The sequence below is a fragment of the Protomyctophum parallelum genome (genome assembly GCF_964188405.1).
Source record: "Protomyctophum parallelum genome assembly, chromosome: 17".
In the NCBI taxonomy this organism is placed as follows: domain Eukaryota; kingdom Metazoa; phylum Chordata; class Actinopteri; order Myctophiformes; family Myctophidae; genus Protomyctophum; species Protomyctophum parallelum.
The window spans coordinates 14,898,380-14,922,953 of record NC_139719.1 but is presented as its reverse complement, the minus strand read 5'-3'; the positions used below and the strand labels follow the sequence as shown (position 1 = coordinate 14,922,953).

Genomic DNA, 24,574 nt, shown 5'->3' with positions numbered 1-24,574 from the left:
TGCCATCATGTACTTCTCTTTAAGCTGCTTGAATAAAGAACAAGTTAGATCATTTCCTGAGCCTCATGTGTCTCATTGAGTGAATTGATTAGAAGCAAATCAGGAGACGATCTACTGCAGATCCATTCCCCCACAGTGGTGTAGCTTCTGCTTAAATCCCTAGGATTAGTGGAAGGATCATAGCCAAGTTGCTATACTGTATTATCTCAAAGGTAACCCAATAGTAATCTTTCGGGACTGGGGGGTGCAGGATATCCGCAGCCATCATTAAATCCATCCTCAGCTTCATTTGACTGCCCACAGCCTCCCAGGTAGAGGCTTATTATCCTACACACTTATATAAGTATTATGTTTCTGAATGCCCTGCAGACTTTTAGGACCACACTTTAAGGCTTATAGTGACAAATAGGGTTCTCCCCCGGCCCACAACATATGTGTACTTATTCTGGTGTATATACCTATGTGTCTACCCCTCAGTCTAAAGCTGCAGTTTAGTGCAGGGTGATGCAGTGACAGAAGAAAGTACCAGTCTTTACTTAGGTAAAAGTAGCAATACCACAATTTAGAAACACAAGGAGAAGTCCTGCATTCACAATGTTACTAGAGAACAAAAGCACTAGCTGACATCTGCATAACAACGTAAAAACACTCATTATGCAGAATGTTCGATTTCAAACTAGTATTGCACTAATCATGTCTTCATCAGTTTATTGATGCAGCCGGTAAACGTGGAGCTGATTTTAATTAATTTGTGGGCTGCTGCTTTGCTTAACATAATGCCCTACTTAATGATGTATCAGTTAATGTATGTTTTGTACTAATACCATATATATTGGAGAATTAAATTATAAAGAATGGAAAGACTCAAGTAAAGTACCACAAAATTGTACTCATCCAAATAAGAGCAGATCTAGAAGCTCAGAGTGTCTCGTGGTGCGATGTAGTACTTGAGTAAATGTGCTTAGTTACTTTTTGCACACTGACTTTACATTTATGCAGGAGCAGCTGCGGTCCTTCAGATCAATACCCAGATGGTATCTCTCACATCACAGTAGGCCAGTCATGAAGCTAATGGACTCTATCTCTGATTCTCCTCTCAGTGTTGACAGAGGAAAGTAGCTGTCTGCTAGTAATGCCTTGCATGTTGTGGGTGATTTCACGCTAAATCCACAGCAACAGGAGTTAAAATCAAACAAACAAAAAAAACAAACACGAGATTAGTTTTTATTCAGAAAATGAACATTTTGGTCTCGCTAGTTCAAAGACAAGACTCAAGTATAAACTTGAGTTGTGTCTGGGGTGCCACCAGGTTTTCTAGTGCATGCATGGTGGGTGGGCATGTTCCATTCCCTGGGTCTCTTAAAGATGAGATTAGATTCCAGTAAAGCCCTGCTGGGAGCTTTCTTTCTTTTCTCACTTTGTTATGAGATGCGCTTTTGTCCCAGAGTGAGTCGCACCATCTTTTGGCTTTGCCAAACACTCTACACAACGCCATTGTTATTGAAGTTTGCATATACGCAGGAGGAGAGTTTGAGGCACAGCTAGGGCAGGAAAAAAGGCTCAGCAAAACCAGGGCTTTGCTGAGGGACCCCTTTATTGTGGTATAAGCCGACTAGGCATCTATGGGGAACAGACAGGTTTTATGGCATAATGCAACAATAGGCTCTTAACTTCCCCATTAATATGAGCAGCTATAAGAAATTTCCACAAGCGCTTTGACAGAAGGAATTGAGACCGAGAGTGCGATACATGCAGTGGTGTAGAGTAACTACATACTGTATACTCAGTATTTACAAATTGCAATACCTTTTCCACTACATCACAGAGGAAAGTATTGTACTTTTACTCCACTACAATTATGAAAAGTTTAGTTACTATAGTTACTTTGTAGATGTTGATTATTATTACAAAACACACTAACCACTTCAGCCTTATATCCCGGCCATTTGAAAATAGCTGATCTGCTGTAAGCTTGTAGATCTGCTAAAAGACTTGACAAATTTCACGCGACAAATTGTGCATTATGAGCACTTTCTACTTTTAATACTTTAAGTAAATTTTGATACCAATACTTTTGTACTTTTACTCAAGTAAATTTAGAATTCTGGACATTTCTACATTGCAGCATTGATACTTTCACTTACGTAAAACATGTGAGTACTGGCGATGCATGCTGGCCGACTTGTTCGACTGCGCAAAAAAAGAAGTGTGACTGACAGTTCCATGTTCATTTCATTTACAGGATGAAGCATTGTCTTACGATGGGGAACTCAAGGGCTCTTTAAGAAGGTAACCGGAGTGGTGGAAGATTGGCAGAACCTATTAAAAACAGTCTATAAGAGCGTATCCAAGGCACCGCTACATCCAAGAATGAGGATCAAATACACAATATCCATTGTCTTCGTCGTGGCACTTGTTATCATTGAGAAGGAAAACAACATTATCTCGAGGTAAGCCCATTTCAGTGATCAATGGAGCGCTGTTTGTGTTTTCCAACAGTCGCACCGAGGCCTGTCCGTTGCATTTATCTCTCTCAAGCTTAAAAGACAGCTAACTTATCGTGGCGCGTGGCATTTATTTAGCAAACACAAAAAATGCTTTCAAATTCCACGCTAAATAATAGACCTGCTGTTGTTTTATCTTAGCGTTTCGATGAAACATAACGTCATAATAGGCAAACGTTCATCGGAAGCAGATGTACGAGCTCACAGCGTGTTGTGTCACGCAATGTTGTGAGCTTGTAGATCTGCTATTTTCTGGCCACAATATTAGGTGTGCACTGTGCAAGGGAGAAAATGAGAGGGCCATGGCATGGATAGATCCCAGGGCTGGGAGACCCCAGTTAACAAAGTATATAAGGTTTAAGACAGCTAATTTACCATGATGTTTGGCATTTATTTAGCAAATGCTTTAAATGAGTAAGTAAGTAATAGACCTATTTGCTCTCTCTTGGCGTTTTGACCAAAAAAAAAAAACCTGTTTTTCAGGGTGTCGGATAAGCTGGCGTTGAAACAGACCCCCCAGACCCCTCTCCAGACCAGAGGCTCCTCCTCCTCCGTCGTTCTGCTGAAGCACAATGGTTCCTTCACCACGTCGCTCAACAACAAGCTGGACCCCGCCTTCACGCTGATGAAACGTCGCCTCGTCAACTACACCGAGCCCCAGCAGGAGGCCGCTTCGGCGTCGGCCGGCCGCAAGCACATCCTCCTCCTCGCCACCACCCGGACGGGCTCCTCCTTCGTGGGCGAGTTCTTCAACCAGCAAGGGGACAACATGTTCTACCTGTTCGAGCCGCTGTGGCACGTGGAGAGGACGCTGACGCTGGAGGGCGGCGGGACCAACGCCACGGCGGCCGCGCCCGCCTACCGCGACGTCCTGCGACAGCTGTTCCTGTGCGACTTCTCCCTGCTGGAGAGCTTCATGGAGCCGCTGCCCGAGGACCATGTCACCGCCGCGCTGTTCCGCAGGTAGGGGCTGTCTGTCAGCGCAGGCACACTTTAGCGTCACCAAGATTCCAAAAGCCGCGAGCGGGTTTTTGTTTTTAGACAGCTGGTGGATGGAAATGTGAAGGGTGGAGCTTAATTTCCATCCACCAGCCGTCTAAAAACCAGGAAGACACGCCTGCTAGGAGCGGCTTTAGGCCGTGCATGGAAGCCCAAGTGTGCCGTCTGTCGCGATTACACATTTAAGTTTTATAATTAGTGCGACGATTGATTTGTCGCACTAATAATCGCGATTAACCATTTAATTTTTGTTTGTGGGATGGAACATTGTGAACAGAATGCATTTGATGTTTACCTGGTAATAAATAAATGCACAGCACAGATAACTGAATATACAAAGAAATGACTGATATTCATTATTCTTATACATATTTATTTTTATACATTATACTTTAAAATGTAAAAAGAAATGCTGAAATACCTGATCTACAAGGTTACAACGCGTCGCAATCTGCTATTTCAGGTTTTTTGATGTATGTCAACATGGAAACGATTATAACGATTATGAGAAAACAATTGAAATTATCTAAAATAATTGCAATTAGACGATTATGTAATAATTGTGACAGGCCTATACATCCGCAGGGAGTCCAGCAGCTCGCTCTGCGAGGATTCCGTCTGCAGCCCCTTCGTCAAGGGCGTGTTCGAGCGCTACCACTGCAGGATGCGGCGCTGCGGGCCCCTCAACCTGACCATGGCCTCCGAGTCCTGCCTCCAGAAGGAGCACAGGGCCATCAAGTCGGTGCGCGTGCGTCAGCTGGAGACGCTGCGCCCGCTGGCCGAGGACCCACGCCTGGACGTCAAGTTCATCCAGCTGGTGCGCGACCCCAGGGCCGTGCTGGCCTCGCGCATGGTGGCCTTCGCCGACAAGTACAAGAACTGGAAGCAGTGGGCGGCGGACGGCCACGAGGTTCCCGTCGACGACGACGAGGTGCGGAAGCTGAAGGGCAACTGCGACAACATCAGGATGTCCGCCGAGGCGGGCCTGAGGCAGCCGCGGTGGCTGCGCCGCCGCTACATGCTGGTGCGCTACGAGGACATCGCCCGCTTCCCCATGCGGAAGGCGGCGGAGATGTACAGGTTCTCGGGGATCCCGTTCACGCGCCAAGTGAGGCTGTGGATCCTGCGGAACACGCAGGCCTCCAAGGAGGCCAGCGGCGTGTATTCCACGCAGAAGAACTCGTCGGAGCAGGTGGAGAAGTGGAGATTCGGCATACCCTTCAAAATAGCACAGGTCGTGCAGAAAGTGTGCGGGCCCACGCTGAAGCTGTTTGGGTACAAGTTTGTGAACAGCGAAAAAATGCTCACAGACAAGTCCGTCAGTTTGATAGAAGAAAAAGTGTTTAAGTTTACATAGACTTTGACAAACATGAACAATGAACCCTGACAGAGGCAAAGCCAACAGCCAGGATCATCTGGATGGATCGATATTTATTAGAACTTGTGTATATCTGAGAGATACAGTAAAGTATATTTAATACTTTTTTATGATGATGTGCTATTTAAAGTTTATTACACTACTAACAAAAAGAAGATCAATGAACAAAAGTACTCATTGAATGCAATATGTTCATATTGCATTTAATGCTAAAAAGAAAACAGGGATTATTATACCACTCCAAATTAAACGATCTGGGGCTAGTATTCTAAACCCGGGGCTCCACCAGGCGCGTCAGCGTCGCGTCTCCATCACCGTCAGGGAATGTTCCCTTTTTAATCAATGAAGGGTGGCTCCACTGCCCGCGTTGCGTTGTGTTGCGTTGTGTGACTGCATTAAAATTGCCCCGTTTCGTTTTTTGGCGCACATGACGGAGACGCAACGCACCCGGTGGTGCCCCGCCGTTAGCAAATATGGCATAATAGAGAAAGCTCTGTCCTTACTCATTGAGAACAGTATGTAGTTGTTTCAAATGCTCCGAAAAGAAGAGAGAGAGAGAGAGAGAGAGAGAGAAAACGTCAGGTAGCTTCTAAAGATGACTTGCTGAACTTGCACAGTACTTCTATTAAATTACGTTTTGTCAAACAAGTCATAGGCTAGCAACAGAAGCTGCTTTTATACCAAAGAAACTTGAAGTGAAATGTAGTCGGCAGGTTAACTGAATGAGTTGCCTTGTACGGCGACACACATTGCAGGAAAAGGAAATACCAGTGCCTTTCCATGTAATTTCTACAGTGCCCAACATTAACCACTTAAACCCTTTTTCAAAAATAGCCTATATCTATCTATCATCTACAAGCTCACAACGCCTCGCATTGTGCAGCTTGCGGATCGTCCGCTATTTTTGAAAATGATGTGTGAACACTTTTGAAAATGTTTGAAATTTGTCCGCCTATAATGACTAAATGACGTGCCCCAAAAGTCGGGCCGCCAGCCAGGGTGAAAGTGGTTAATGAAGGGATGTTGTTTCATGCTAATTTATTTTTTCCCCCTCTGTTTGCTGAAAGGTCATTATGGCTCCAGCTCTGAATGTGCTCCACACATTTCCTCCCCCCGCAGTGTGGGCACTTTTCTCTTTTTTTGCACATGCATTACTGTACTTTGCTGAAAACGTGGGGTTATGCTTTTTAATTGGCCCCAAAGAGTTTGTTTGAAGTTGTCCTCGTGACAGTGCTGGGACCCGTTGTGTAAAAACAGATGTTTACGGTGGTAGCCTACTATGTACTGTACTGTACTGCAGTGCAGACATTCCAACTGCAGCTGGTATGCAGAGGATCGTGTGAGGTTTGTCGGCAGGTCTGTGTCTATTGACACAAGTGGCTCATGGCTGGTGATTAACAGGGGCCCTGATATACCCAGGCCGGTGAGGCTGTTTGTCCATATGCCTGTCTGTTTTTCTGTTTGATTGTGTGTGTGTGTGTGTGTGTGTGTGTGTGTGTGTGTGTGTGAGTGTGCGTGTTTTTTATCTCTTTTGTCACAATGGTTAATGGTTACAACTATGTTTGTTAAGGACACAATTTGGTTCATATTTGTTTTAACCACATAAACCCTATAGGCTACTTAGCACATCACATACTAGGTCTGCTCGAAGTTCTCTCTACACACAAAATCTGTGCTGACATTTGCTGGGGGAAAAGAAAGCCAAAAAGAAACAATACAATACAATACAATTGAATAAAACAATCACTGCATGTTTGACCCAGGATAGGCTATAGGGTTCAAGTGGTTAATAGTTACAATGAAACCAATGATGTCTATGATAGATATACACAACAACATCCTGTATTACTGTATGGTCACTGTTGGATAACAGAGATTTAGAAACGGCAGCATACTGTACGCTCAAGCAAATGTGGAACAGCTTGTAAAAAATAGATATTTTATATTGTTGGTCCATATATTGTATGTGTTGATCTTCAATGCTTTGCTGCTTATAGAGGACGTGAATGAGTTGCCTTGTATACATACAGTGTAGTAGTAACGCTCTCGATGCAGGAAATAGGAAAATGCCAGTGTGCCTTTTTGTAGTCAATGAACACAGACACAGATGCAATATTGAAAATGTTGACAGCATTGATAAAGAAATATCCATTGTATATTTGTTGTTTGGGTTATTAATTATTATCATGCAGTTTCCTCATTTTACTCCGTGAGCAAATCGAATCTGTCGGGTGGAAACCTCATATGAACAAAAACCTTTTCAGGATTCAAATTAAAAAGTAGCAAACATAGCATATCCATCATCAACATGCAGCTCAAAAAGGAATCTGCTACTTTGGATGCTTTTGTGTGTGAAAAACACACAAACCTAGAACGAGGAGATAAGAGGTTGCAGCCCCGGCAGTGACGAAATGCAATGTATATTGTATACATCCAGTATACTGTATATATATTTGTGTTTGACTGCATGGAGCAGCTTGTCTGTCTTCTAGGAAGCGAAGGAGGAAGGATTCTGCAGTATGGAGGCTGCTGCCTGTTTTCCAGTATGTTTACCACTGTGAAGGAAGGACCTATTTAAGTATCTGAAGCCAGCAATTACCCCCGCTTTACATATAGTGTGGTCAGAACCACCTGACCCCACCCTCCTACCAGCTCACTGAGTTCTGCAGTCCCAGCTATGTTGACCTCTCTCTTCCTCTCTCTCTCCCCCTCGATCTCTCTCACTCTCTCTCGCACACGCACACGCACGCGCGTGCGCGCGCGCGCACACACACACACACACACACACACACACACACTATATTTTGTGGTGCCCTCTTTTCCCCACACATGCACGCTCTCTCTCTCTCTCCTCTCTCTATCAGCCATTCATGTCAGCAGTCAGAAGCTGCATAATATCCTTTGATGTGGTTTAGAACAAACCACCAGGTATTTGGTTGTCTCTCGGGTCGCACAATGGGCGTCTCAGATGTATACACATCACCACCGCCGCTGCCGCTGCGCTGCACTCATGAGTCATGTGTACGCCAAAAACCTAATGAGGAGAAGCAGGGCATTCATAAACTCTTATATTGGACTGGCTTTATGTGGGACGTGTGGAGGGTGGAGTCACTGTATGGTCGGGGCAAATATAGAATAGAATAACCACTTTCCACTGATTTAAGGCCCTTTCCCCTGTTCCTGAAGTGAAACGAGGGCATTGAGGTAACCCCAACCCCGCCTGCTGTTATATGGTGCCCCGCCACATCAATCACGAGGGGTTTGGAATATGCAAAACAAGCCTACGTATAAGAGAGATCAGATTAATGCCATTCTCTGCGATGTCTGTGGACGGCCGCACATGGGTACAAAACCGGGACTTTTTGGTGCCAAGGACCCCCAAAATTGTATGTATTTGGCCACGGAACCCCCCATCAGATTTTTTTGTGCCAGGGAGAATGAAGTTGTGTGTTGAAACAAATTCAAAATTATTCTACATTTTTCAAACACATTAAACATTTTTCCAAAAAAGTTCAGAAATGTGCAAGCTTGCACGACACATTGTGACGAGCTGTGAGCTTGAATATCTGCACTTTTTGAGAACCACTGTTCTAAAGCAATGTTCTAAATACGAGTTTTCTGAAAAAACTTGCCATGCCTGTACATACAGTATAGCACAAATAAAAAGATCCATCCAAGGACCATTTCCATAAAATTCATGCTGTTGCATGCGATAATCACATGGGGGGTTGATGGGGGAGGACTTAGGGGATCATTCAAACATGAAGTGCCTGATCTTGTACGGTAGAATGTAATTCATAAAACACAGCCTCTAGCAAGTAATAAAATAAATAAATAAAATACACACGGTCTGTAACATCATCGACGCATCCTGCAAGCAATGGTTATTGTTAATCGGTCAGCTATAGAGGGTATGCGCGTGACATCATCATCATACCCGGAAGTTATGTGGGAACGCCTACTGAGTGGCAAAAAACTACTTTCTGGTCTTGACAGTCCATACATCCAAATAGAAAAGTCCTATTTGATTGAATGAAATGACTTTAAACATTAAATTCACTTTGTCACTCACTTTGCCACTCGATCTGCCATTCACTTTATGCATGCGCATACCCTCTATACGCAGGCACCATAACCGTTTAAACAGAATACAGTAGTACGTCATTGACCAGGGCTCCCCAGGGGTCTGTACTTGGTGCCCTCCTTTTATCCTTCTTTTTCCTTCTACACCAAATGTCTTGTGTAGCCTATAATAAATTGATCTGGATTAAATTTGTAAATTGTAGCCTACTGTATCTGCAAGCACAGCGACAGTGATGATGCATTGTGAGGTTGTAGATCTGCTATTTATGCCAAAAACGTTGCATTAGCTTCATGTGCTCATATACCGTAGGATGAAGTGTAAAACTGTCGCATGTCTGAGTTTGTTGCATTTAAGCAATGTGTATCGAGCCCCGCTAAAACTGAAACACTGTAGAAGCTTTGGTTTTTTTATTTTGTTCTTGCCCTAATATCACACTGCTTCAAATAAAACGCAGGCAATAGAATCTGTTTTTAATTAGCATTTTATGACCCTGTTATGAACTATATGAAGCGTCTTGCACGCTACTGTCTTGCCGTTGCCACATTAAATTAAATTTGATTCTGTGCCTGAACAGGAAATGGCAACCTGGGGATTTATGGCGTCTGCTGATTGTACGGTTGCTGTTCTGCACAGACAGCCGACCGCGCCAAGATCAAAGATCAGAGCTGTGTTTTTTATTTGCCGTGTCACAGCAGCAGTACTGATCATGCACTTACTACAAAGTCTGTTCTTCTGTATTCTGTGGCAGTGGAAATACTCAGACTTTTCCCCCAATCAAAGTACTAGTAGCAATACCACCATGTAGAAATATACTCAAAAAGGTGCTGTAAATGTTTTGTTTTTTAATTTTTTTGTTAAAACAAGTTTTTGTTAAAAGGATTAAGCTCTGTATTCTGATAGCAATCAGTGCTAGTGTTTGTTCAGTAGCTGGGTCAGCCTGTCTCTACAGCTCTTTAATAAACCAATCCAACCAGTTTGTTTTATTTTTCATAATCTGAAATCTTGAGAGAATATGAATTAATACACAGAAAAGAAAAGGGCGCTCCAATTGGTCTTTGCCCGTCAGAATAGAATTTCTCCCCTAGCCCTATACATTATAATCATATCTGTTACTGTATGTTTTGTATTAATGATCTAAATCTGCAAAGTAACTAAAGTAATTAAGGATGAATCCTGACGATTGTAGTGACCCCATAATATATAGTGGCACCAATTGAGACACAGATGTTCAAAATATAAAAAATCACTAAGAAGTTTAAGAATAATTATTAAGAACGAGCATGCATGGCCTCAGCTTTTGAGCTCTTTTGTCTTTTTATATTCCCCCCCCCCCCCCCTAACGAAAACCACAAAAAAACATCCGATTTGAGAATACTTGACAGCGGTCAAAGAACGAACACAATAAAAACCTTGGAAAGAGACTAAAAGCATGGCCATGATTACAGCATCCGAAATAAAATTCACATTTTATACTGGATTTAGATTCTGCTAAGCAAGTGAAAAATGCCAGAGATGTGAATGTGGGCAGTGGTGCTATACTTCTGTGACCATTACAGACACCACAGTATGTGTAAAGAAACTCAATTTAAATTATTATGATGTCTGACTGTGGTATAGCTATTTAGAGAAAAGATTTTAAGCGTATGTACAGAGTGATTGATCTGTACCTTTGCCATGAAGAAAATAGGAATATAGCTCATGACCTGACGAAGATGTAACTTAAGCGAAACGTTGTCACTTTTTACTTGCACCCTCATTTGTCAACAGAAAATAAAAGTATTATCTTATGAATGAATATAGCAATACAACCAAAAAAAGCACATCTACATATAACAGACCTTAGTCTTTAAGTCTGATAAATACTTTGTTGCGTGATGGGGATGCAAGCCAAAATAGCAGACCTACAAGCTCACAATGTGACGCATCCGCGGCGGGTTGTGAGCTTGTAGGTCTGCTATTTTCGGTTCAGCCCAGTTTGGTCTAGTCCTGCAGAGGCACAGGGCCAAATGCCAATGTATTCTAGTCCCAACCAAAGAAACCCCTAATGGACACATGAGACATTTGATGTCCTCCAGGGAGGGACCTCTCTACTGAAAACAATGTAATCTTTCATTACTGCCCCACTTGGGCTTTTCTCATGGTTGGGCTGTTGTTGGTGCTCGAATCCACTATCATTCCGATTGTGAATTTATCTACAGAATTGGCCACCCCGCCGTCTATCCAATCCCCATGCCAGACATGTGAGGCATTGTGCATGCATGGTTTTATATTTAGATACGTCTGTTCAAGTTTGAAATAACACGGATGTGGGGAACCATGAGTGTTAAGCCATATAAGGTATGGCTCTAGTGAATTAACGTGACGGTTTGTCATGGCACAGGAACGTTTATTATTACAGCCTTGTATCTTAAAAGGCCCAAACCGGCGGTCTGGCATGACATGTTTAGCCCATTGACTATGAATCACAGCACTATATAGGCTACTTGACATGACTGCTTTTACAAAGCAGACAAAACAGGAAAGGGCCACACCAGTGTTGGTGAGGTGCTTGTCCTAAGGCCTTTTACAAAGCAGCCATTGGTCTCCATTTACACTTGACACTTACAGTTACACTATTGTTCGGTTTACTGCACCTGAAAGTGCAGAATGTCTAGTGTTGGACATTAAGCGACTTTCAAATTCAAATTCAAATGTTCACAACGTATTAAACATGCAGTGATCATATACAACATTGACTCAATTATTCAGTTACATTTGGTAATATTTTGAATGACTTTGAAGAACACTTTAAAAAAGAAACCCACTTAATGGAAACATTGCCTATTTTCATGAAGGATATATCATGGCCGAAGGTGTGAATAGACAATGATGATGTTTGGTCTTTTAACCACTCTGTATGGCGTCCCAATTTAGCAGGGACATTTTTCCAAGAATTTAAAACATTTTCAAATATTGTCCAATATGTTCAACCATTTATAAATACAATAAAATCAATACAAAAAGTTTTTGAGTGGTGCAATCACTCAAAGGAACAGCAATGTGTGTTAACCTATGTGACTATGAGTACCAGTAGGGGCAAAAGCGGCGCTGTTGTGCCAGAAACAGAGAGAGATAGTGCTGCACGGTTGCCTGCTAATGAGAGACAGAGAGAGAGAGGGGGGGGGGGGGGGGGGTAGGAGTTGCACCACTCAGTTCACACGGGTGTGATTTTTTGAGTGGTGCAGCCACTCCTACAACCAGCTTGCAATGTCCTCGTACCTGTTTGTTTGTGTGTGTGTCTGTGTGTTTGTTTGTTTGTTTGTGTGTGTGTCTGTCTGTCTGTCTGTCTGAGCATGAGTATGTGACTTAATAATAGCAGTAGGGGGCGCCAGAAACAGTGAGAGGGGTAGTGACTCTAATGAGAGAGAGAGAAAGAGAGAGAGAGAGAGAGAGAGAGAGGGGGGGGGGGGGGGGGGGGGGAATTGCACCACTCAGTTCACACGTGTGTGATTTTTTATGTAGGACTGTCTTAAGTGGTTAATGGCATGGCAAAAAACAAGAGAAAAACACATAACTTATCTGAAAGTGTGTTCTCTTTTTTGACCCTGGGAAAAGGGAAGGCCCCCTGCAACGTGTGACGTGCAGCTGTGGTCGACAGGAAAAGAGGAATGTTAGGTAAACTACTACTAAGAGATCAGGATGGCAGGTGGTTCGTGGCAAACAAGATGTCAAAACATCGCCCCGCTTAGTTCCCACTGAATAGGTGTCCCTCTGATATTTATCATTCTGCAAATATTTGGTTTTGGAGGGGGAAAAAAACACACCTTATGCATATATATTTTTGACATTAGACGACATTCCTCTGCCAAGAGGATACAAAGGGCATGCATTGTGGTCTGTCGGCAGACCCCAAATGAGGTGCCTGTTGGCTCTTGCGTCATAAATTTACGTTTAAGGTCAGGCGAAACTTTGCACCGTTTCATCATGTCTCTCCTTATTTATTTCCTTAGCACTTACTCACATGAGGACAGTTAATAGTCGTATCTAATAAAATCCATCAGTTCAGCCGGGAAGGGGGGAGAGAAAAGTTGGTGAGGGCCCAGAAACAATATTCCTAACTTATCTTGAGTTGTTTTGTACATTTTACGGTAGTGTTGATTCAGTGCCTTTTCATATATTCTTTGTTGACCGGGCGCCCCATGGGTCTATACTTGGCCCCATCCTTTTTTTCCCCTTCTTCACCCTCTTTGCTGAACATAGCAGATCTACAAGCTCATGTGAGCCTTGTAGATATCCTATTTTCACCAAATGTTCGCCTATTATGACATGGCCAGAATAGGGCCGCTATGTGGTTAAAATGACATGTCACAATCTGAATTAACAGTATTAACATTAATATTATACATAAATAGTGTTGACTGGACAATTTGTATCCTTATCCTAAAACAGTTCCCTCTGTCCTCTAAAAAGCCCACATAAACTTTAAAAACAGTCCCCTCTCTCTGACATTTTGTCTTTGTGCTCTCTTAATAAACGGCTAGGAATGGAACCCACTCAGGTTTCCCAAGGACAAAGTGTAATGGTGCAGCGTTTCTATTTTGGAACAGACTTTGCTTAAGAGTCTTTAGCCTCGGCCAGTACTGCTTTGGAACATAAAGCCTCAGTCTTTTCCACCTTCGAGCGCCTCAATGCCATCTTTTGTTTGAGCCCCGGGCGAAAGAGAAAGAGGTCCTTAAAAACATTTAGAGCTGCTGCAGAGGTCATGCCACTTATCCCACACTGTTGGTACATTTGGCAAATGACTGAGAATGGGGACCGGAGAGCTTGAGGACCAGGATTTGAAGCATTATTGCAACTTAATGGAAACCCTCTGCATACCAGGAAAAGTGCCATTCTATTGAATAGCCACAACAAAACAATAGGACCATGCAGGAGACAAAGGAAAATGTAAGGCTAGCTAAGAGAACTTCACTCCATGCCATAGATAGGACCCCAAGCATCCCCAGCCAGATTCTGCCATTTGTTGTAGAACTTTATTAAAGAGTGCTGTGATTCCCCCCCCCCCCCCCCCCCCCCCTAAAACATAATCAGGAAGAATATTTTAAAAAAAGTGTACAGAAAGTGTTCAGTTCATTAAGTATACCTGGTTTTCACCTTAGCACCACCCACCTGAACTTAAGCGTCGCCCACAGCTGTTGTTGTATGATAATGGGGGAGGGGATGACGCTATGATGACACAAAAGTGGTGGAATTTCGATTGAGCTTTCAGGAAGAAAGTCATGATAAATCTAACTAATTTGGCAGCAGTAACATTAGCATTTTCTCACAGTCAGTTGAATCTTCATATCCATATGAGTGAAACGGCCGGGATGACTTGTTTATTTTTCAAACACAGTTCTTATGAGGCGATCTAAGATTCCCCTATTATGGATTACAAATTAAATAAGTAGTATGTGAACCCGTGGACTTAGCCCCCTCTAACGATATTGACATTGTCATTGTCAGACTTCAGTGCTCTATTTCGATTGGCCATTTTAACTCAAAGGTTTTCAGGAAGGAACCAAAAATACAAAGGGAAGACATATTTGAATATTATAGTCACACCGGTAACAGGTACGGTCGCCCCTTTTCCATCTCGCCCCACTACTCTACCTAGCTGTAAATAACACACATAATTCATGTTGGTGCATAAAAGGTATTATCATATTCATTTATCATTGTTAAGTTCACCCTGTATATCCACGGGCATAATAGCATGATGATGCCATTACAAAACATGGGCTACATGGAAGAAATGTGTTTAATAAAACGAAATTACCTTCTAGAAGGTCCTAAATTACCTTAATTAAGCAGTCTCTGTGTCATGTTATTCTTTCTTAATTTTACAGAGTATAGAGATCGACTACTATACAATCAAATCAATCTGTATACAAGATAATTTCAGAGATGGAGGGAAATACTAAATTAACTGTTAACTACATTAAAACATTTCGCGGGGGCGAGTTGATAAAGGGGCGTGTCGTTTGGTATTCGCCACAGCTGGGGGTCTATTAATGTTAATTGTTAACGCCATAGATGTATACACAAAACAAAAAAAGTCACGGCACTGCATCTTTAATGGTAAATTCAGTTTCAGCTACACTGTACATCACTGTACATCATCACTGTACATCCCTGATGGGTATGAATTGTGTCTCAATCCTTACCTTCTGAAGCTAGAGAACATAATGACCTCCAATGGTGTTTAAAAGAGCACCAGAATGACCATCCACCCATGCACTTCGAAAGTAATTTCCGTTCACGGAAGATATATTTTAAAGTATAATATTTTAGAATATCTTTACACTTACACACAAAAAAGTGGGAGGCAACAGTCTGGCCACGTGAGACTAGGGGTTAAGGTTAAGGGTCTTTTTCAGGGACAGTTTGAGACGTCACGTCAGACAGATAAGCAAGCCGAGGGTCGAAGCGATGACCTTCTGATTACCAGAGGGCCTCTCTCTACCCCACACACACGTTTGGATATAGTTGACACGAGCGTGGAGATAAATTAAAGTCATCCTAAACCACTGGTTCTCAATGTGCATGGGGATTGATAGTTATAGGATTCGGAACCAAATGGACTCTAAAAGTCCATTTGGACTAAAAATTCACCCCCCAAATGACCTTTTCCCTATCAATAACGCACCGCATGAAACCTTTGAATTCATGGAGATTTTTTTGTTTTTATCGCATTCCTCAAAGAGTCTCGGCAGGGACGCAGGGAAAAAAACAAAAAACATGCAGTAATCCTGGTCTCTAAACTGCCTCCCCCTGGCCATCCAGGGCGCCATATCAAATGGGGGTCTGTGGCCTATGCATATCACGTTCTACAAATTCACAGCAAGTGGCAATGATATGTGTTTGAGCTTGGAGATCTGGTGTAGGGTCTACGCTTTCCCCACTACACCAGATCTCCCTATAGAGTCTAGGGAGTCAGGTCAAAACAATGATATACTGTAGGGTTTAAGTGGTGAAAATAAGGGTTGAGTGCACGTTCTAGACAATGCCTATTATTGTCACCTTTGTGCTGTGAGTGATTCATTGTTCCGTAACTCTCCCAGAGGGCCAAAGTGTGAGCCATTTGTGTCAAATACAGCTCAGCACTGTCGACCCATGTGGCCACTGACCAGAGCGTGGAGATGGTTTATTTTGAGTACACGGTGGACAATAATTACAGGCAGCAATGCCCCTCTCGTGTCATTGACAATGTACTGTACAGTTGTCATAGCAAACAAGAAATCTCCTTTTTATATGCACCACTCTGAAATACTTTTATTATGAGTGTGTGATAGCCTTATATTCACTGTATTAATGATGTATTTGTGTCTGTAAACGACAACCAGCATGTTATAAAATGAACTAACGTGAAAAAACTTGAACTTGAAGTAAGTAGCTAGTCTTTTGTGTCATTAAAACTGATAGGGTGGTGCCCTGTGACAGCACACCAGCATGTCACTCATAACATAATGAGGATCATATGGTCGTTTGTAAGGGTTTTATGTACTGTAGCAACATAATGGGGGAGTTAAAAAGACATCAAGCCACTGTTTTGTGTCCTTTTCATGAAACTAGAAAGTGAAGCAGGGATTTAAACACAGAAATGGGACAGAATTTGAGCTGACGAGCAAGGAATTAAAACCTACAGTCAGGATACAGTATATTGTCAAACAGAAATGTACTCTTATGAATCCAAATTAACATAGTAGTTGAGGGGGGCTTCAAGATATGGGCCAAGCAAGGGATTAAACAATGGAAGGATGTTTTTGACAAAAGGGGGAATCTATTCTCTTTTGATGAACTAGCTGCTAAATACAATTTACCCCGTACACACTTCTTTAAGTATTTACAACTCAGAAGCTTTATAGGGGTTAAACAGGTGAATTCTCTGACACTCCCTCCCCTGTCAATAATAGAAAAAGAGCTTATCAGAAACCCCTTTAATAGGGGCATCATTTCTGATTTATACTCTATGTTAGTAGAATTCTCTCCTGAATCCTCTGAATCCAAATATAATGCATGGAATGCTGATCTACAAGAGGAATTGACATTGGAAGAGTGGAGCTCAGCCTGTATGGATGCTCAATCCCAGACGGGTAACACTCGGTTAAAACTGTTGCAATATAATTGGCTGATGAGGGTTTATATCACTCCAGAGAAATTAAATAAATTGAGTGCAGATATTCCAGATACTTGTATCAGACTCTAACCCACGACATGCTCTCAGGCTGGATATCCAGGCTAGGTGCCTGGACCTATAGGCCGGGCTGGGCCATCATTTTGAATTTTGAAAACGTTTGAGAACAACTGATTTAGAAGGCCTTTGCAGAATCGGCCTCAGGTCTTTAATGGGTCGTCCATTTTAAACTGCTTTGCGTTTTCTTTCTCGCCCATTATTTGTATTCCCCTTTTTCGGCCACTTGCCCTGCACTAGCCCCATGCCTGCGGGCCAACTCTAAAAATGGGTGCGAGCTGGTGAGTAAAGAGGCATCAACGCGGCAGGAAACGGGCTCCCTCGTCACTCGTCCCAGAGCGGCCCCTCCGTCTCTCCACGGGGGCCGCCGTGTGTCTCCGAGGGGCCGGGCAGAAAAGGGAATATTTTCATACCTTTGGCCCCGGCCGTTTCCCGTGCACAAAGCCGTGCTCTATTTCTAGTGCGTGAGGTCTGGCGCGCAGCGGTCTGGGCTGGCGGGGTTTTCTGGTGGTGGATGAAAAAGGAAAAGTTCCAGTTGAAAAAGTCCCTGCGGAGAGCAATGTGTTATTTGAAAGAGACCAAAATGATTCCCAAAAAAAGAGCTCACATTTGTGTTTCTAAGTTTTGTGTGGCCTGAGTTTTTATCACAGCTGTGTAAAAAGAGGCCTAACTAAACTAGTGATCAATTTGTTCACATCCGGAACACTGGTTTTGTGTATGTGTGTTTATTTTTAATGTTTTAATTTGTATTTATTTCTTGGATTCCATCTACAGTATGTAGACATTTGACAGACAGTACAGTAGACATGTGCCACAAAAATGCATATGATTATGCACACAATGTTGGCACAGGCATTAGATTCCACAGTCAGCCACAATAGATGCCCTGTAGTGTAGATACACTCACTGTACTTTAAGAGTTTATGGCATTTGACTCCAGTAACGTACTGTAGGCCTCCAGTAAAATAATAGGGGAAGAAGGGCCTATACTGTAAGTGGAGAACATTCATCACTGTGTAAAGCACGTCTTGTCACTGTGCACACCTGGGTGTTCTAACCAATGAGGACACAGCACTCCACAATAAATACAGGTGTGCATACCTTGAAACAATGAACAGAGAAGTCAGTCAACCAGGCAGGGAACAGTAGTGCTGCAGTGCACATACCGAAACAACGACATCCCCTCCAGCTACACAAACATCCCATGTGCTAATTGGCCGTGCAGAGCAGGTGGTACGGTAAGGCCAGAGACCTATCATTAATGTTCACTGACAGATGAGCGCTGGTTGATTTGACTGAAAAGAAGGACCCTTTTCTGCACTTTTCTCAGCTGCTCTAAATACCCAGTACAGTGAGTGGTGTGGATTCATAAACCTAGCTGATGCAACCCCCTTGAATTGTCTTTTAACCAGTGAAGACTGAAATACTTTGTCATATACAACCGGACATACTGTATAGCAGAAATAGTCGATCTACATGCAGTATACCAGCTCACAACATGCTACATCACGATGCGTAGTGAAGATATATTTTGGGCCTTTTTCTGCCTTTATTGGATAGTGTACACAGTATGGTGACAGGAAAAGGGGAGAGAGGGGGGTGACACGTGGCATAGGTCGTCGGGATCAGGAGTCGAACCCGCGACACGTGTCAGGCTGGCTTAGTAGCCTAGGTGTCCGGATCCGCTACACTAGCAATGTGTTGTGACTTTCACTATACTTCTTACTTATTATATATTTTTATTCATTTCTTAGATTAGTTTTTTTGTTTGTTCTTGTACAATTATTTTTTATTTTTTATTAATAAAAACATCTTTTGATATATATGTTTTTTTTAATGTAGGAAAATAAAACTGGATTTTTACTCGAGTCGTGTCCCATAAAAATTGGTCCGTGACCCAGAAATGGGTCCTGCATGACCCAGTGTTTGGGAAACAGTGGTATACAGTTATACAGATACTGGGGTGCAGGTCAAACCTCCGATATATTACAACTGCTAGAAATATAATATAATGTCTTGACTCTTTTATGTATGTCCTTGGCAGAGAAAAGTTTGGGATCCCCCTGCCCTGATCCAACTACTCCATGTGTCCCACACACCCTCCCCCTTCCTCCATTTAACTACTCTGTTAATTTATCTTCGAGAGGCCCCTGTCAGAGGAAGACAAGCCCCCTCTTAGCCTGGTCAAAAGGTAGGGTCGCCGAACGTGAGAATAATAACACAAAAGAGACAAAAGGTGCTGTTATGTTGGCTGGGCGATATGACTTCAAATCTATTTCAAACTTTAGCCTCGGTTACTATTGTTTTTTTATTTGAAAAAATAGTGAGTGAAAATAGATCTACAAGCTTGCACCGCAACGCGTTGTGAGCTTGTAGATTTGTATGCCACCATTGCACAATGAAGTATAATACAGGGTTCAATTTAGTCTACTAAAAACATTGATTTTAAAATTTGTATGGATTCGTTGATATAAGAAGAAAAGAAAATATATAAAACTGCTTCTCGAATATTGAATTAACCTACATGAGCAAGATTAAGCCGGGTTATTGGTTCTTATAAATATTTATATTTTCACAGCACAGCCTTACTGTTCTGTACCGTTTGTGGTAAGAATATAGTCCAGTATACCATCCAGGTTTACCAATAATATTAATATTATAGTATCATGATATTATTAATTAATGAAGCATGTTACAGTTGCAGCTGCTGCGGTGGAGCTTGTTTGAACTACTTTATCCTTAACAGGTAATGCTGTGCAACGTACTGTATGTAGTCCAGGTGCCAGTGCTCCAGGCTCCATGCAGGAGACAGTGGTCAAAAGTCACCGACGGACAGTGCAAGTCTCAAAGTTCTCATAAAATGCAAGTATTCTCGCAAAGCAAACAAAATGCTATTAATTCCCAGTGATAGCAGACTCCCACGTGGGCAGCCGTCTAGAGGACAAATCGCTGGCCACTTGGCTCACAGGCAGATAAGTCAGTTCACATGGTTGCCCTTGACTTTATTCACTTGCAGCTGCTGCTAATCACATTGCTGTCAGACATGTAACCCAGCTGCTGCCTGCTAATAATCTGTTGTAACCAGTTTCAAGTGATGTAGAGGTCCTCTTCCCCGTGGCTCCAGGGACCCTCGAGGGGCCCTCCAAAATAACGGTCCAAATGTCTGAGAGCCTGCTAAAAGGAATTGATACTAGCGAGATTGTAATTTGTGGGGTGTGGGCATTTTTTTCGTTTTTAAGCACCACAACAAAGCACAGTGGTCACGCGGTTGCAAACAACACGGCCACAGAAGAGAAAAGAGACAAAAAGAAGATAAACTGTTTGCTGATGAGATAATCAAAAGGAACTTGTAGAAACATTGCGCCGCAAAATTACTACTCAAAAGAAAACCGTTCATGATGACAAAGCTGGATGGATGGATACGTACACATGATGTATGTTCAAAGAAAGAGTTCAAAGTAGTGAGACGGAAATACTACTATATCAGTACATCTCAAACCTTTTCAAGGACCCCCAGTTTGGCATGCATTTGGCAAGGACACCCATTACTCTCTGAATTACAGCCCTAACAAGGGTCCACTTGGTTCCTAATCCTAACTCACTTACTGTAGTAGTACGGCCTGGGGACCAATTGGAACCCCACCAACTACTGTCGGGGTCCCTGGACCACAGTTTGAGAACTACTGTCATAATTATAAAGTCACAGAGGATGCAAATAGAAGATTAACAACTAGCAAGCAATCTGTTAGAAATCTAACAGCTAGCTGATATGTTCAAAGAGGGAAGAAAATGCAGTTTCACTGACGGTGAATGCCAATCAGTTTGGCTCATCATACAAGCATATACTGTATCTATTTCATCACAAATCAACCAATATGCATTGCATTTCGAAACATCTGCTAATGGCATGCATGGAAAGTTATTCATCCAACAGATCACAGACAGCCTTTTTTAATTAATGGGAGTTCTCTGGTGGTATCGGGGTACATAAACAATGTGGGGTCACAGAGGGCAGTTGTTTGGGACCACTGCTCTCCATTCTTACTAACAATTTCATCATGCACAAAACTAGCGTGGATGTGTATGCATGCTGAAGATTCCTTGTTGTATGTGTCAGGTCATGTACAGTGTGAAACTATCCTGAATATATTTGAGATCAAAAGTAGCATGTGCGCATTGTACGGTATATGCTGAACCTAAATCTCATTCTGAATGTACCTGTGTTCTGGTCAAAAGCAAAACATCTTCAGTGGCATTAAGTACAAACTATTCTGGGTCCAAAACAGTATTAACCACTCTACATCTCTATCACCCCTATTCTGGGGATGTCATAATGGGCAAACATTCAGCAAAAATAGCATTATCTACAAGCTCACAACACATTGCAACACATTGTGAGCTTGTAGATCAGCTATATGCTGCATACAAATTTGGTTTAATGGGAAAAAAGGAGTGTAGATTGTTGTGTTGTCCGGGTAACTCAGTCCAGTAGAGCTCTCGCCTTTGGACCACAAGGTCAATGAGCAGTTGAGACGAATAACAGTCCACACTAAATGTCCATAATGTATAAATGATGGATACAGTCCAGGGCCAGGACAGATAGGCCTTTTCGGGGAGGGGTCAGAATAAATTATGGACTTTGACTGTTATTCGTCACAACTGCGTACGGATTCGATCCCGGGCACTGCCAACTCAGCGTATGAGTAGCACGACATGGGTGCGGCAAGTCCTATGTGGTAAGTACTGGGAGTTGATGGTACAGTGCTCCATCTCCCAGGGGTCATTGTAACGGGGACAGACTCCCATGTTATCGGCTGATACCGACAATAAGCCTCTCCCGTCCTACTTATAGAGCCCTAGGGATGCAGATTGTTTACACAGTCAATGGTGTACATCTCATGGGTTTAAGTGGTTGACAATGAAAGTGTTCTCTGCATAGTTACTTATAGCACAACAAAAGTTAAGGTCTTCACTTATGAACATAATAAAGGCAGAGCTGTGCCTATAGCTGTGACATACAGAAATGTTGTTCTACAGATAAATACCCATGAGGGAGGGAGGGTATGGGATTAGTTGAGGGTTTTTGGGTCAACTGTTTAATGTTATGTTGGGTGTGCTGTGAACCGTTCTCCATTTGTATTGTATTGTCTGTTTGTCTGTATGTGGGAACAAAGTAAAAAGGCATGAAGTCTATCTCTGCTGAATATGTATAATTTTCTTTTGAGTGGTGCAACCACTCCTATAGACAGCTATGTGTGTCCCTGGCTGCCTGGGTCTGTGCCTGCCTGTGACACACGTACAGTACAGTACAGTACAGTACAGTACAGTACAGTACAGTACAGTACAGTACAGTACAGTACAGTACAGTACAGTAGAGGGACCCCCTGGGGACCCCCACACGGTAACTCTGTCATTTCTCGACCGTTTCGGACGCGGGGTGGCTCGCCGGAACCGGGCCAGCCCCCTGGGCACGTTCCTGGTGGTCTGGATTTTCTCTAATCTCCAAATATGATATAGTTGAGCGGCTATTAAATGGCACCATGTGCAGAGCTTCATGCAGCACCAGCAGCAATGTGCACATTTTAAATTCAAAACAGGCAACAAAGCATTTTTCTTTTATAGCCTCTTTATACTGAGAGAAAGAAAAACTCCACTGTGTCAACGAAATGCATCTAGTAAAGGAGATAATTCATACGTTCGTGTTTTGACTCGCACGTCAAGCTTAAACCAAGTAAACAGCATCATCCCTTCCCACTGCAAGCCGCACTTTGCACAATTACTATAGTTCTCTTAAATGGCCCTGAACCTCTAGGTTTTATGTGCAAACTTTAAATACATCTGCAATCTTCAACCGTCAATTTAGCTCTGACACGGCAGCAGCAAACTGAAGCCAGTGGTTCACCAAAGTCAGTGATTAGAACGATAATAGTGAATACTGAAGGAGTGAACAAGCCCTCAGTACACCATATGGCCATGTCACCTTTGTTGACATGTCAACAAATGTACCATATACAGACCACCGTGAGTGCAAATGTGGATTCTTACACAATGGTGGATTTGTCTGTGCACTCATTTGTCACATGAGATATCATACATGATTGCAAAGGAAGCCCTGTTAAATCTCACGGTGGAAAAAACTAAAACTGTGACACACATTTAACTTTTTTTCACTGACGAACACTAAATGGAAACTAAATGAAAACTAAGCTATGATGACTAAAACTAAGATTAAATATACTGACAACACTAAATATACTGACAAATATACTGACAATTTAAGTGTCGCCTTAGCGTTTAGCCACTTTAACCATTATTTTAAACTTTAGCGGTTGAAAAATAGCAGATCTACAAGCTCATAGCGCTGCACTCGGTGCCACGCTATGAGATGGTAGATCTGCTATTTTTGAAAAATCGTGAAAATGTGGTGCAAATATTTGAATATATATTCTTTCAGAACGAACGTTTTTAACTCAAATACTTGGAACAACATATTTTCAGATGGGGGTCCAAATACAGTGAATTCTGAGGGGTCCTTGACATATTTTGAGAATCACTGACATAGAAACATTCAGAAAACTGATTTAAAAATTAAGTGTAATGCAACCAGAATAGGCCATGGCTTCACCATATAACTGTTTGCTATCTCTCTATTCCTGTAGAGGGCACTGTAGGCTACTCCAACACAGGACACCAGGAACTCTCTCTCTCTCTCTCTCTCTCTCTCTCTCTCTCTCTCTCTCTCTCTATGTTTAGAGTATATATACTCTATAGGTCTGGCTGTTCTTTGCAGTGATGAAGTATAATGATGATTCACGCCCAGTCATCACTGTCTCAGTAACATATATATTCTTAAAGTTCTAAACCATGTTGGAAAAGCAGTGTGACATCATGATGATATCCTCTCCTTCCACTTTTATGGCCTAATTTACAGCCCAACACATGCCCTGCTGGTGCATCGTGTTGACAGATATATTGTAAGCCATGGAGTGTCTGTGCTGAGTTACAGTTCCTCCGCTCGGCTCGTAAACATCGTTTACTCTTCATAAGTAGGCAAAGAAACCATCTTGAGCTCCCCCCCCCCCCCCCCCCCCCCTTCCTTTAAGCGCAATTAAACGATTGCCAGAGCATTACTGCCTTAATGTGATGTCCCCTCCGATTTTCTGAAGCGCTAACTTTTGTACAATGGCAGTGTCTAGTCTGGGGCCTTAATGACGGTTGAAGGAAAGTAGTCAGTGACTTCCCTGTCTGGGCCGCATCTGCATGGTTTCATCTGTGATTGCTTCCTAGGTTTTCTAAAGCGAGGAAGTGTGAGGAATTACTTTTTCAAAAGGATGTGTGGCCCACCAGCACTAATCCCTAGTTAATGGCCGGCAGAAGCAACAGACCCCGACAACCTC

At 42.6% G+C, this 24,574-nt stretch overlaps 1 protein-coding gene across 3 annotated transcripts in view; it reads left to right on the top strand.

The window, feature by feature from the left end:
* The window catches only part of LOC310874153 (carbohydrate sulfotransferase 3-like), a 305,274-nt gene that overhangs the window by 5,742 nt on the left and 274,958 nt on the right, over nt 1-24,574 (top strand). Inside the window, exons 2-4 of one of the 3 annotated variants that reach the window (XR_014570537.1) lie at nt 2,243-2,450; nt 2,988-3,467; nt 4,073-6,968. Coding sequence is in view for 2 of the 3 variants with exons in the window: in XM_083786843.1 (XP_083642969.1) it covers nt 2,371-2,450; nt 2,988-3,467; nt 4,073-4,850 (1,338 nt within the window). In the remaining variant the exon portion in view is untranslated. Of the gene's footprint in view, nt 1-2,242; nt 2,451-2,987; nt 3,468-4,072; nt 7,003-24,574 lie in introns of those variants that run through there. The other 2 variants (XM_083786844.1, XM_083786843.1) reach the window with 2 other exon arrangements.